The 15,791-nt window shown below is 46.1% G+C and overlaps 1 protein-coding gene across 1 annotated transcript; it reads right to left on the reverse strand.

The window, feature by feature from the left end:
• Positions 1–426: 426 nt before the first annotated feature.
• LOC144676155 (N-acetyltransferase 8B-like) lies at positions 427–1,241 on the reverse strand. The gene has a single exon (XM_078536652.1). The coding sequence runs from the start codon at positions 1,239–1,241 to the stop codon at positions 537–539; it is 705 nt and encodes a 234-aa protein (XP_078392778.1). The 3' UTR covers positions 427–536.
• Positions 1,242–15,791: the final 14,550 nt, after the last annotated feature.

Consider the following 15,791-nt stretch of genomic DNA (forward strand, 5'->3'; position numbering starts at 1 on the left):
GTCCAGGCCCCATCCCCCCATATCCAGCCTAGACCCCCTACCCAAATGTCAAGGCTAGGCCCCTCCCCACCCTTCCATTCTAGAAGCCACGCCCACTCATCCACTCTAGACCCCCTCCCCAATATCCACTCTAGACCCCCTCCCCAATATCCACTCTAGACCCCCTCCCCAATATCCACTCTAGACCCCCTCCCCAATATCCACTCTAGACCCCCTCCCCAATACCAAGTCTAGGCCGCTGCCCCACCCATCCATTCCAGACGCCACGCCCACCTAACCACTCGAGATCCCTACCCCAAAACCCAGTCTAGACCGCCCTCCCACCCGTCAACTCTTGAACCATTCTCCAATATCTGCTCTAAAACCCCTTCCCCAATATCCAGTCTAGGCCCCTCCCCCACCCATACAGTCTAGACCCCTCCCCGACCATCCGGTCTAGACCCCTCGCCCACCCATGTAGGCTAGACCCCTCCCCCGTACAGGCCGTGCAGCACTGGGAGCGCGCATGGAGAGCCGTGGACAGTAGGGAGAGCTCGTCACAGCCTCATCTCCAGTGTGCACACCCGGATGTTGGACAATTGGATCAGGAGCCCGGCGCTTGGCGGCCGGGTGGAGCTGACCAGCCGGAAGCCCAGCCTCCGGTACAGGCGCAGGGCGGGCTCCTGGACGTTGGACGTCTGCAGGGAGCAGCGGTGGTAGCCGCGAGCGCGGGCGAAGTCCAGGACCGTCTGGGTTAGCCGGGCCCCCAGCCCGTGGCGGCGGTACCGCCGGTCCACCGACAGCCGGGCCAGCTGGCAGGCGGCGGGGTCCCCGGGGTCCGGTAGGGCCCCCACCGTGCCCGCCAGGCGCCCGCCCCCTTCCTCCAGGGCCACCCAGAAGCCGCCCCCTGCCTCCCTCAGGTAGCGCCCCTCGATGTCCGCCAAGTCCTCCCTCAGCGACTCCCGGACGTACCCGGCGTAGGCCTCCCGGCAGGACAGGTACACCAGGGCCAGGAGCGCCAGGCCGCTCAGCCCGGCCAGCACCGGCGAGGCGGTGAGGGCGTAGGCCGCTCCCGAGCCGGCCAGGAGCAGGCCGAGGTTGGCCGGCGAGCGGGACGCCCGTCGGAAGGCCGCCGGGACCAGCTCCAGTATCCCGGCCGCGAATATCCGCCGGGCCTGGCCGGAGTCCCCCGGGCGGTACGGCCGGATGGCCAAACCGGGCGCGGCCGCCGAACTCCGACCCCCCGCCGGTCCCTGGCCCATCGACCGACCGTCACTTCCCACCGAGTCCCCGCCGGAGCCTCTCTCAGTGACCCTGGGGAGGGAAAAACAGCAGCGGGGGAGGGGAGGGTGGGGAGAGGGAAGGGAAGGGATGGGAAGGGTGTTTGGAATACAGGGGGGGAGGTCGTCGGGGTTGGAAGGAGAGGAAGGGAGATGGAGGGGAAAAGAAAATGTCAGCATTTAGCACAGGGAGAGATTACATAAGACCATAAGGCATATGAGCAGAAATTAGGCCATTCGGCCCATCGAGTCTGCTCCGCCATTCAATCATGGCTGATAAGTTTCTCAACCCCATTTTCCCGCCTTCTCCCCGTCACCTTTGATCTTCCCTTACCGAATCAAGAACCTATCTATCTCCGTCTTAAATACACTCAATGACCTATGGCCTCCACAGCCTTCTGTGGCAATGAATTCCATTCCATTACAAACACGTCACTCGATACTGAGGGAGAGCCGCACTGTCGGAGGGTCAGTGCTGAGGGAGAGCCGCACTTTCGGAGGGTCGGTACTGAGGGAGCGCCGCACTGTCGGAGGGTCAGTGCTGAGGGAGAGCCGCACTGTCGGAGGGTCAGTACTGAGGGAGAGCCGCACTGTCGGAGGGTCAGTGCTGAGGGAGAGCCGCACTTTCGGAGGGTCGGTACTGAGGGAGCGCCGCACTGTCGGAGGGTCAGCGCTGAGGGAGAGCCGCACTGTCGGAGGGTCAGTACTGAGGGAGAGCCGCACTGTCGGAGGGTCAGTGCTGAGGGAGCGCCGCACTGTCGGAGGGTCAGTACTGAGGGAGCGCCGCACTGTCGGAGGGTCAGTGCTGAGGGAGAGCCGCACTGTTGGAGGGTCAGTACTGAGGGAGCGCCGCACTGTCGGAGGGTCAGTGCTGAGGGAGAGCCGCACTGTCGGAGGGTCAGTACTGAGGGAGCGCCGCACTGTCGGAGGGTCAGTGCTGAGGGAGAGCCGCACTGTCGGAGGGTCAGTGCTGAGGGAGAGCCGCACTGTCGGAGGGTCAGTACTGAGGGAGCGCCGCACTGTCGGAGGGTCAGTGCTGAGGGGGTTGCTGTCCTCTGGGATTTGAGCTCTCCCTAGGTCCGATATTTATCCCTCAGCCTGGAGCATTTACAAAGAAGCAGTCGCATTGACCCGGTCCCTCTGACACCCACTGCTGCTGCTGCGTGGGCTCTTGCTGTGCCCACTTCCCACGTGGACTACAGCGAGCACACCTCGACCAGACGTGCGTCTGCGGCTGGGGAGCGTTGTCTGGGAACCCCCGCCCACACACACACACACACACCCACACCCACGTGCCCTGCGCCCGCCCCGATCCATTGAAAGTTTGTAGTGAAATCTCGCGCGGTTTGACCGGGCTGCTCGAAGCGAGAATCGGAACGGTCGGAGCCGACCGGTCGGGATATCTTTTCGGGAGGGTCTATTCTTACCGCCCGGTCTCTCTCTCTCTCCCTCTCTCTCTCTCTCTCTCTCTCTCTCTCCTCCTTCTCTCCGTCACTCAGTGTTGCTCCTTCAGTGCCTCGCTGGCTAAGGGATTAACCACCACCGGAGAGAGTGTGAACTCCGGACCCGGGCCGATCCTGGGGCTGCGGTTATATCACAGAGAGAGAGAGACCTGATTCAGCAAGAAATCACCCAGTCACAAGATGTCCCAACGCCCAGAGGGAGAGACAGGGGGAGACCATTCGGCCCCTCGTGCCGGTGCTGGCCCTCTGCAGCAGGAACGCGCCGAGTCCCACTGCCTTCTCCACCACCCCGCCAACCACCGATCTCCGGATAATAACCCGATTCCCCCTCTTGAACGCCTCGCTGGCGCCCGCCTCCCTCTCACACTCCAACCTGGAAGCCGGACTATTCGCCCGCCGAAGTCAGCGCCGCTCCAACCATGGAAGGCGACTATTCACCCGCCGAAGTCAGCGCCAATCCAACCTGGAAGCTGACGATGCGTCGACCGAAGTCGACGCGACTCCAAACCCCGGTACCGGCCAAAGTGAACATGACGATGTTCCCTCAAGTCGGCTATTCGCCTACAGAAGCCAACACGACGGGAACCTCGAAACTGACTATTCGTCGACCGAGGTCACCTCCACCGCAGCCACGAGGCCAAGTATTGGTCGGCCGAGGTAAACGCTTGAATATCAGACCCGAGAATTCATCTACAGATGTCAGCTCGACCGTAACCTCGAAACTGGCTATTCGTCTACCGAAGTCAACACGATTGAAAACTCGAAACATGCTATTCGTCTACCGAAGTCAACACGATTGAAAACTCGAAACATGCTATTCGTCTCCCGAAGTCAACACGATCGGAACCTCGAAACAGGCTATTCGTCTACCGAAGTCAACACAATTGCTACCTCGAAGCAGGCTATTCGTCTACCGAAGTCAACATGATTGCTACCTCGAAGCAGGCTATTCGTCTACTGAAGTCAACACGATTGGAACCTCGAAAACGGCTATTCATCAACCAAAGTCAACATTACTAGAACTTCAAAAGTGGCTATTCGACTACCAAAGTGAACACTAATAAAGACTCAAATCCGACTATTCATCTACCGAAGTCAACACTACTAGAATCTCAAAACTGCCTATTCGTCTACCGAAGTCAACACTAATAAAGACTCAAAACAGACAATTCATCAACCGAAGTCAACACTACTAGAAGCTCAAAACCGGCTATTCGTCTACTGAAGTCAACACCAATAGAGCCTCGAAACTGACTATTCCTCTACTGAAGTCAACACAACTAGCGCCTCGAATCCGACTATTCAGCTGCTGAAGTCAATTATACTTTAAACTCGAAGCTGTCTAGTCGTCTACTGAACTCAGCATTCCGAGGAACTCAAAACCGACTATTCATCTACTGAAGTCAACACCACTCGAAACTAGCTGTTCATCTACCTAAGTCAACACCATTAGAATCTGGAAACCGACAATTATTCTACCGAAGTCAACACTACAAGAATCTCTAATGCGGCTATTCATCTACCGAAGTCAATACTACTGGAACCTCAAAACCAACTATTCGTCTACCGAAGTCAACACTACTAGAACCTCAAAACCGGCTATTCATCTACCGTAGTCAGCACTACTAGAACATCAAAACCGACTATTCATCTACCGTAGTCAACACTACTAGAACCTCAAAACCGGCTATTCATCTACCGAAGACAACACTACTAGAACCTCAAAACCAACTATTCGTCTACCGAAGTCAACACTACTAGAACCTCAAAACTGGCTATTCATCTACCGAAGTCAACACTACTAGAATCTCAAAACTGGCTATTCCTCTACCGAAGTCAACATTAATAAAGACTCGAATCCGACTATTCATCTACCGAAGTCAAAACTACTAGAACCTCAAAACCGACTATTCATCTACCGAAGCCAACACTACTAGAATCTCAAAATGGACTATTCATCTACCGAAGTCAACACTACTAGAACCTCAAAACCGACTATTCATCTACCGAAGTCAACACTACTAGAACCTCAAAACTGACTATTCGTCTACCAAAGTCAACACTACTAGAATCTCAAAATTGACTATTCATCTACCGAAGTCAACACTACTAGAACCTCAAAACCGACTATTCATCTACCGAAGTCAACACTACTAGAACCTCAAAACTGACTATTCGTCTACCAAAGTCAACACTAATAAAGACTCAAATACGACTATTCATCTACCGAAGTCAACACTGCTAGAAGCTCAAAGCCGGATATTCATCTACGGAAGTCACCAATGCTAGAACCTCGAAGCTGGCTATTCGTCTACCGAAGTCAACACCAGTAGAGCCTCGAAATCGACTATTCCTCTACTGAAGTCAACACAACTAGTGCCTCGAATCCGACTATTCAGCTGCTGAAGTCAATTATACTTTAAACTCGAAGCTGTCTAGTCGTCTACTGAGCTCAGCATTCCTAGGAACTCAAAACCGACTATTCATCTACTGAAGTCAACACCACTCGAAACTCAAAACCGGCTATTCATCTACCAAAGAGAACACTACTAGAACTCGAAACTGACTATTCAACTACCGAAGTCAACACTACTAGAACTCGAAACTGACTATTGATCTACCGAAGTCAACACTACTAGAATCTGGAAACTAACTATTCATCTACGGAAGTCAACATTACTAGAATCTCGAAACCGACTATTCATCTACCGAAGTCAACACTACTAGAATCTCGAAACCGACTATTCATCTACCGAAGTCAACACTACTAGAACCTCAAAACCGACTATTCATCTACTGAAGTCAACACTACTAGAATCTCGAAACCGACAATTCACCCACCGAAGTCAGCACTACTAGAACTCGAAAACGACTATTCATCTACCGAAGTCAACACTAATAGAACCTCAAAACTGACTATTCATCTACCGAAGTCGACACTACTAGAACTCGAAAACGACTATTCATCTACCGAAGTCAACACTAATAGAACCTCAAAACCGACTATTCATCTACCGAAGTCAACACTAATAGAACCTCAAAACCGACTATTCATCTACCGAAGTCAACACTAATAGAACCTCAAAACCGACTATTCATCTACCGAAGTCGACACTACTAGAACTCGAAAACGACTATTCATCTACCGAAGTCAACACTAATAGAACCTCAAAACCGACTATTCATCTACCGAAGTCAACACTAATAGAACCTCAAAACCGACTATTCATCTGCCGAAGTCGACACTACTAGAAATCGAAAACGACTATTCATCTACCGAAGTCAACACTAATAGAACCTCAAAACTGACTATTCATCTACCGAAGTCAACACTACTAGAACTCAAGACCGACTATTCATCTACCGAAGTAAACACGAATAGAACCTGGAAACCGACTATTCATCTACGGAAGTCAACACTACTGGAACCTCAAAACTGACTATTCACCTACCGAAGTCAACACTAATAGAACATCAAAACCGACTATTCATCTACCGAAGTCAACACTACTAGAACTCGAAACCGACTATTCATCTACCGAAGTCAACACTACTAGAACCTCAAAACCGACTATTCATCTACCGAAGTCAACACTACTAGAACCTCAAATCCGACTATTCATCTACCGAAGTCAACACTACTAGAACCTCAAAACCGGCTATTCATCTACCGAAGTCAACACTACTAGAGCCTCAAAACCGGCTATTCATCTACCGAAGTCAACACTACTAGAATCTCAAAACTGACTATTCATCTACCGAAGTCAACACTACTAGAACCTCGAAACCGACTATCCGTCTACCGAAGTCAACACTACTAGAACCTCGAAACCGACTATTCACCCACCGAAGTCAACACTACTAGAACCTCGAAACCGACTATTCATCTACCGAAGTCAACGCTACTAGAGCCTCAAAACCGACTATTCATCTACCGAAGTAAACACTAATAGAACCTGGAAACCGACTATTCATCTACGGAAGTCAACACTACTGGAACCTCAAAACTGACTATTCACCTACCGAAGTCAACACTAATAGAACATCAAAACCGACTATTCATCTACCGAAGTCAACACTACTAGAACTCGAAACCGACTATTCATCTACCGAAGTCAACACTACTAGAACCTCAAAACCGACTATTCATCTACCGAAGTCAACACTACTAGAACCTCAAATCCGACTATTCATCTACCGAAGTCAACACTACTAGAACCTCAAAACCGGCTATTCATCTACCGAAGTCAACACTACTAGAGCCTCAAAACCGGCTATTCATCTACCGAAGTCAACACTACTAGAATCTCAAAACTGACTATTCATCTACCGAAGTCAACACTACTAGAACCTCGAAACCGACTATCCGTCTACCGAAGTCAACACTACTAGAACCTCGAAACCGACTATTCACCCACCGAAGTCAACACTACTAGAACCTCGAAACCGACTATTCATCTACCGAAGTCAACGCTACTAGAGCCTCAAAACCGACTATTCATCTACCGAAGTCAACACTACTAGAAACTCAAAACCGACTATTCATCTACCGAAGTCAACACTACTAGAATCTCAAAACTGGCTATTCCTCTACTGAAGTCAACACTAATAAAGACTCAAAACCGACTATTCATCTACCGAAGTCAAAACTACTAGAGCCTCAAAACCGACTATTCGTCTACCGAAGTCAACACTAATAAAGACTCAAAACCGACTATTCATCTACCGAAGTCAAAACTACTACAGCCTCAAAACTGACTATTCATCTACCGAAGTCAAAACTACTAGAACCTCAAAACCCACTATTCATCTACCGAAGTGAACACTACTAGAACCTCAAAACCCACTATTCATCTACCGAAGTGAACACTACTAGAACCTCAAAACCGGCTATTCATCTACCGAAGTCAACACTGCTAGAAGCTCAAAACCGGATATTCATCTACGGAAGTCACCAATGCTAGAACCTCGAAGCTGGCTATTCGTCTACCGAAGTCAACACCAGCAGAGCCTCGAAATCAACTATTCCTCTACTGAAGTCAACACAACTAGCGCCTCGAATCCGACTATTCAGCTGCTGAAGTCAATTATACTTTAAACTCGAAGCTGTCTAGTCGTCTACTGAGCTCAGCATTCCTAGGAACTCAAAACCGACTATTCATCTACTGAAGTCAACACCACTCGAAACTCAAAACCGGCTACTCATCTACCGAAGTCAACACTACTAGAACTCGAAACTAACTATTCATCTACCGAAGTCAACACTACTAGAATCTGGAAACTAACTATTCATCTACTGAAGTCAACACTACTAGAACCTCAAAACCGACTATTCATCTACCGAAGTCAACACTACTAGAATCTGGAAACTAACTATTCATCTACCGAAGTCAACACTACTAGAATCTCGAAACCGACTATTCATCTACCGAAGTCAACACTACTAGAACCTCAAAACCGACTATTCATCTACCGAAGTCAACACTACTAGAACCTCAAAACCGACTATTCATCTACCGAAGTCAACACTACTAGAACTCGAAACCGACTATTCATCTACCGAAGTCAACACTACTAGAACCTCAAAACCGACTATTCATCTACCGAAGTCAACACTACTAGAACCTCAAATCCGACTATTCATCTACCGAAGTCAACACTACTAGAACCTCAAAACCGGCTATTCATCTACCGAAGTCAACACTACTAGAGCCTCAAAACCGGCTATTCATCTACCGAAGTCAACACTACTAGAATCTCAAAACTGACTATTCATCTACCGAAGTCAACACTACTAGAACCTCGAAACCGACTATCCGTCTACCGAAGTCAACACTACTAGAACCTCGAAACCGACTATTCACCCACCGAAGTCAACACTACTAGAACCTCGAAACCGACTATTCATCTACCGAAGTCAACGCTACTAGAGCCTCAAAACCGACTATTCATCTACCGAAGTAAACACTAATAGAACCTGGAAACCGACTATTCATCTACGGAAGTCAACACTACTGGAACCTCAAAACTGACTATTCACCTACCGAAGTCAACACTAATAGAACATCAAAACCGACTATTCATCTACCGAAGTCAACACTACTAGAACTCGAAACCGACTATTCATCTACCGAAGTCAACACTACTAGAACCTCAAAACCGACTATTCATCTACCGAAGTCAACACTACTAGAACCTCAAATCCGACTATTCATCTACCGAAGTCAACACTACTAGAACCTCAAAACCGGCTATTCATCTACCGAAGTCAACACTACTAGAGCCTCAAAACCGGCTATTCATCTACCGAAGTCAACACTACTAGAATCTCAAAACTGACTATTCATCTACCGAAGTCAACACTACTAGAACCTCGAAACCGACTATCCGTCTACCGAAGTCAACACTACTAGAACCTCGAAACCGACTATTCACCCACCGAAGTCAACACTACTAGAACCTCGAAACCGACTATTCATCTACCGAAGTCAACGCTACTAGAGCCTCAAAACCGACTATTCATCTACCGAAGTCAACACTACTAGAAACTCAAAACCGACTATTCATCTACCGAAGTCAACACTACTAGAATCTCAAAACTGGCTATTCCTCTACTGAAGTCAACACTAATAAAGACTCAAAACCGACTATTCATCTACCGAAGTCAAAACTACTAGAGCCTCAAAACCGACTATTCGTCTACCGAAGTCAACACTAATAAAGACTCAAAACCGACTATTCATCTACCGAAGTCAAAACTACTACAGCCTCAAAACTGACTATTCATCTACCGAAGTCAAAACTACTAGAACCTCAAAACCCACTATTCATCTACCGAAGTGAACACTACTAGAACCTCAAAACCCACTATTCATCTACCGAAGTGAACACTACTAGAACCTCAAAACCGGCTATTCATCTACCGAAGTCAACACTGCTAGAAGCTCAAAACCGGATATTCATCTACGGAAGTCACCAATGCTAGAACCTCGAAGCTGGCTATTCGTCTACCGAAGTCAACACCAGCAGAGCCTCGAAATCAACTATTCCTCTACTGAAGTCAACACAACTAGCGCCTCGAATCCGACTATTCAGCTGCTGAAGTCAATTATACTTTAAACTCGAAGCTGTCTAGTCGTCTACTGAGCTCAGCATTCCTAGGAACTCAAAACCGACTATTCATCTACTGAAGTCAACACCACTCGAAACTCAAAACCGGCTACTCATCTACCGAAGTCAACACTACTAGAACTCGAAACTAACTATTCATCTACCGAAGTCAACACTACTAGAATCTGGAAACTAACTATTCATCTACTGAAGTCAACACTACTAGAACCTCAAAACCGACTATTCATCTACCGAAGTCAACACTACTAGAATCTGGAAACTAACTATTCATCTACCGAAGTCAACACTACTAGAATCTCGAAACCGACTATTCATCTACCGAAGTCAACACTACTAAAACCTCAAAACCGGCTATTCATCTACGGAAGTCAACACTACTAAAACCTCAAAACCGGCTATTCCTCTACCGAAGTCAACACTACTAGAACCTCAAAACCGACTATTCATCTACCGAAGTCAACACTACTAGAACCTCAAATCCGACTATTCATCTACCGAAGTCAACACTACTAGAATCTCAAAACCGACTATTCATCTACCGAAGTCAACACTACTAGAACCTCAAAACCGACTATTCATCTACCGAAGTCAACACTACTAGAGCCTCAAAACCGACTATTCATCTGCCGAAGTCAACACTACTAGAACCTCGAAACCGACTATTCATCTACCGAAGTCAACACTACTAGAATCTCAAAACTGCCTATTCGTCTACCGAAGTCAACACTAATAAAGACTCAAAACAGACTATTCATCAACCGAAGTCAACACTACTAGAAGCTCAAAACCGGCTATTCGTCTACCGAAGTCAACACCAGTAGAGCCTCGAAATCGACTATTCCTCTACTGAAGTCAACACAACTAGCGCCTCGAATCCGACTGTTCAGCTGCTGAAGTCAATTGTACTTTAAACTCGAAGCTGTCTAGTCGTCTACTGAGATCAGCATTCCTAGGAACTCAAAACCGACTATTCATCTACTGAAGTCAACACCACTCGAAACTCAAAACCGGCTATTCATCTACCGAAGTCAACACTACTAGAACTCGAAACTGACTATTCAACTACTGAAGTCAACACTACTAGAACCTCAAAACCGACTATTCGTCTACCGAAGTCAACACTACTAGAATCTGGAAACTAACTATTCATCTACGGAAGTCAACACTACTAGAATCTCGAAACCGACTATTCATCTACCGAAGTCAACAATACTAGAAATCGAAACTGACTATTCATCTACCGAAGCCAACACTACTACAACCTAAAAACCGACTATTCATCTACCGAAGTCAACACCACTCGAAACTCAAAACCGGCTATTCATCTACCGAAGAGAACACTACTAGAACTCGAAACTGACTATTCAACTACTGAAGCCAACACTACTAGAACCTAAAAACCGACTATTCATCTACCGAAGTCAACACTACTAGAACCTCAAAACTGACTATTCATCTACCGAAGTCAACACTACTAGAACTCGAAACCGACTATTCATCTACCGAGGTCAACACTACTAGAACCTCAAAACCGACTATTCATCTACCGAAGTCATCACTACTAGACCTTCAAAACCGACTATTCCTCTACCGAAGTCAACACTACCAGAACTTCGAAACCAGCTATTCATCTACCGAAGTCAACACTACTAGAACCGCAAAACCGACTATTCATCTACCGAAGTCAACACTACTAGAACCTCAAATCCGACTATTCATCTACCGAAGTCATCACTACTAGAGCTTCAAAACCGACTATTCATCTACCGAAGTCAACACTACTAGAACCTCAAAACTGACTATTCGTCTACCGAAGTCAACACTAATAAAGACTCAAATACGACTATTCATCTACCGAAGTCAACACTGCTAGAAGCCCAAAGCCGGATATTCATCTACGGAAGTCACCAATGCTAGAACTTCAAAGCTGGCTATTCATCTACCGAAGTCAACACCAGTAGAGCCTCGAAATCGACTATTCCTCTACTGAAGTCAACACAACTAGCGCCTCGAATCCGACTATTCAGCTGCTGAAGTCAATTATACTTTAAACTCGAAGCTGTCTAGTCGTCTACTGAGCTCAGTATTCCTAGGAACTAAAAAAGCGGCTATTCATCTACTGAAGTCAACACCACTCGAAACTCAAAACCGGCTATTCATCTACCGAAGTCAACACTACTAGAACTCGAAACTGACTATTCAACTACCGAAGTCAACACTACTAGAGCTCGAAACTGACTATTCATCTACCGAAGTCAACACTACTAGAATCTGGAAACTGACTATTCGTCTACGGAAGTCAGCACTACTAGAATCTCGAATCCGGCTATTCCTCTACCGAAGTCAACAGTACTAGAACTTCGAAAGCGACTATTCATCTACCGAAGTCAACACAACTAGAGCCTCAAAACCGACTATTCATCTACCGAAGTCATCACTACTAGAACCTCAAAACCGACTATTCATCTACCGAAATGAACACTACTAGAATCTAAAAACCGACTATTCATCTACCGAAGTCAACACTACAAGAACCTCAAAACTGACTATTCATCTACCGAAGTCAACACTACTAAAACCTCAAAACCGGCTATTCATCTACGGAAGTCAACACTACTAAAACCTCAAAACCGGCTATTCCTCTACCGAAGTCAACACTACTAGAACCTCAAAACCGACTATTCATCTACCGAAGTCAACACTACTAGAACCTCAAATCCGACTATTCATCTACCGAAGTCAACACTACTAGAATCTCAAAACCGACTATTCATCTACCGAAGTCAACACTACTAGAACCTCAAAACCGACTATTCATCTACCGAAGTCAACACTACTAGAGCCTCAAAACCGACTATTCATCTGCCGAAGTCAACACTACTATAACCTCAAAACCGACTATTCATCTTCCTAAGTCTTCACTACTAGAAAAACAAAACCGACTATTCATCTACCGAAGTCATCACTACTGGAACCTCGAAACCGGCTATTCATCTACCGATGTCTTCACTACCATAAACTCGAAAACGACTATTCATCTACCGAAGTCATCACTACTAGAACCTCAAAACCGACTATTCATCTACCGAAGTCATCACTACTAGAACCTCAAAACCGACTATTCATCTAACAAAGTATTCACTAGCAGAAACTCGAAACCGACTATTTATCTACCGAAGTCATCACTACTAGAACCCCGAAACCGGCTATTCATCTACCGAAGTCAACAGTACTAGAACCACAAACCCGACTATTCATCCACCGAAGTCAACACCACTAGAACCCCAAAAACGACTATTCATCTGCCGAAGTCAACACTACTGGAGCCTCATACCGGCTATTCATCTACCGAAGTCAACACTACTAGAACCTCAAAACCGACTATTCATCTACCGAAGTCTTCACTAGTAGAAACTCGAAACCGACTATTCATCTACCGAAGTCAACACTAATAGAACCTCAAAATCGACTATTCATCTACCGAAGTCAACACTACTAGAACCTCAAAACCGGCTAGTCATCTACCGAAGTCAACACTACTAGAACCTCGAAACCGACTATTCATCTACCGAAGTCATCACTACTAGACCCTCAAAACCAGCTATTCATCTACCGAAGTCAACACTACTAAAACCTCAAAACCGACTATTCATTTACCGAAGTCAACACTACTAGAACCTCAAAACCGACTATTCATCTACCGAAGTCAACTTACTAGAACCTCAAAACCGACTAATCATCTACCAAAGTCAACACTACTAGAACCTCGAAACCGACTATTCATCTACTGAAGTCAACACCACTAGAACGTCAAAACCGGCTATTCATCTACCGAAGTCAACACTACTAGAGCCTCAAAACCGACTATTCATCTACCGAAGTCATCACTACTGGAACCTCGAAAATGACTATTCATCTACCGAAGTCAACACTAATAGAATCTCAAAACCGGCTATTCATCTACCGAAGTGAACACTACTAGAGCCTCGAAACCGACTATTCATCTACCAAAGTCAACACTACTATAACCTCAAAACCGCCTATTCATCTACCGAAGTCAACACTACTGGAACATCGAAACTGACTTTTCATCTACAGAAGTCAACACTACTAGAACCTCAAAACCGACTATTCATCTACCGAAGTCAACACTACTAGAACCGCAAAACCGACTATTCATCTACCGAAGTCAACACTACTAGAACCACAAAACCGACTATTCATCTAACGAAGTCAACACTAATAGAATCTTGAAACTGACTATTCGTCTACGGAAGTCAACACTACTAGAATCTCGAATTAGGTTATTCTTCTACCGAAGTCAACACTACTAGAACCTCAAAACCGACTATTCATCTACCGAAGTCAACACTACTAGAACCTCAAAACCGACTATTCATCTACCGAAGTCAACACTACTAGACCCTCGAAACCGACAATTCATCTACCGAAGTCAACACTACTAGAACCTCGAAACCGACTATTCATCTACCGAAGTCAACACTACTAGAAACTCAAAACCGACTATTCATCTTCGAAGTCAACACTACTAGAACCTCAAAACCGACTATTCATCTACCGAAGTCAACACTACTATAACCTCAAAACCGCCTATTCATCTACCGAAGTCATCACTACTAGAGCCTCGAAACCGACTATTCATCTACCAAAGTTAACACTACTAGAACCTCAAAACCGACTATTCATCTACCGAAGTCAACACTACTTGAATTTTGAAACTGACTGTTCATCTACGGAAGTCAACACAATTAGAATCTGGAATCCAACTAATCGACTACCGAAGTCAACACTACTAGATCCTCGAAACCGACTATTCATCTACGGAAGTCAACACTACTAGAATCTGGAAACCGACTATTCGACTACCGAAGTCAACAATACTAGAACCTCAAAACCGACTATTCATCTACCGAAGACAAGACGACTAGAAGCTCAAAACCGACTATTCATCTACTGAAGTCTACACTACTAGAACCTCAAAACTGACTATTCATCTACCGAAGTCATCACTACTAGAACCTCAAAACTGACTATTCATCTACCGAAGTCATCTCTACTAGAATTAAAAAACCGACTATTCATCTACTGAAGTCAACACTACTAGAACCTCAAAACCGGCTATTCATCTACCGAAGTCAACACTACTAGAACCTCAAAACCGACTATTCATCTACTGAGGTCAACACTACTAGAACCTCAAAACCGACTATTCATCTACCGAAGTCAACACTACTAGAACCTCAATACCGACTATTCATCTACCGAAGTCACCACTACTAGAGCCTCAAAACCGACTATTCATCTACCGAAGTCAACACTACTAGAAACTCAAAACCGGCTATTCATCTACCGAATTCAACCCTACTATAGCCACAAACGTGACTATTCATCTACCGAAGTCAACACTACTGGAACCTCAAAACCGACTATTCATCTACTGAAGTCAACACTACTAGAACCTCAAAACTGACTATTCATCTACCGAAGTCATCTCTACTAGAATTAAAAAACCGACTATTCATCTACTGAAGTCAACACTACTAGAACCTCAAAACCGGCTATTCATCTACCGAAGTCAACACTACTAGAACCTCAAAACTGACTATTCATCTACCGAAGTCATCTCTACTAGAATTAAAAAACCGACTATTCATCTACTGAAGTCAACACTACTAGAACCTCAAAACCGGCTATTCATCTACCGAAGTCAACACTACTAGAACCTCAAAACCGACTATTCATCTACTGAGGTCAACACTACTAGAACCTCAAAACCGACTATTCATCTACCGAAGTCAACACTACTAGAACCTCAATACCGACTATTCATCTACCGAAGTCACCACTACTAGGGCCTCAAAACCGACTATTCATCTACCGAAGTCAACACTACTAGAACCTCAAAACCGGCTATTCA

Source organism: Cetorhinus maximus, unplaced genomic scaffold (genome assembly GCF_964194155.1).
Source record: "Cetorhinus maximus unplaced genomic scaffold, sCetMax3.hap1.1 HAP1_SCAFFOLD_1390, whole genome shotgun sequence".
In the NCBI taxonomy this organism is placed as follows: domain Eukaryota; kingdom Metazoa; phylum Chordata; class Chondrichthyes; order Lamniformes; family Cetorhinidae; genus Cetorhinus; species Cetorhinus maximus.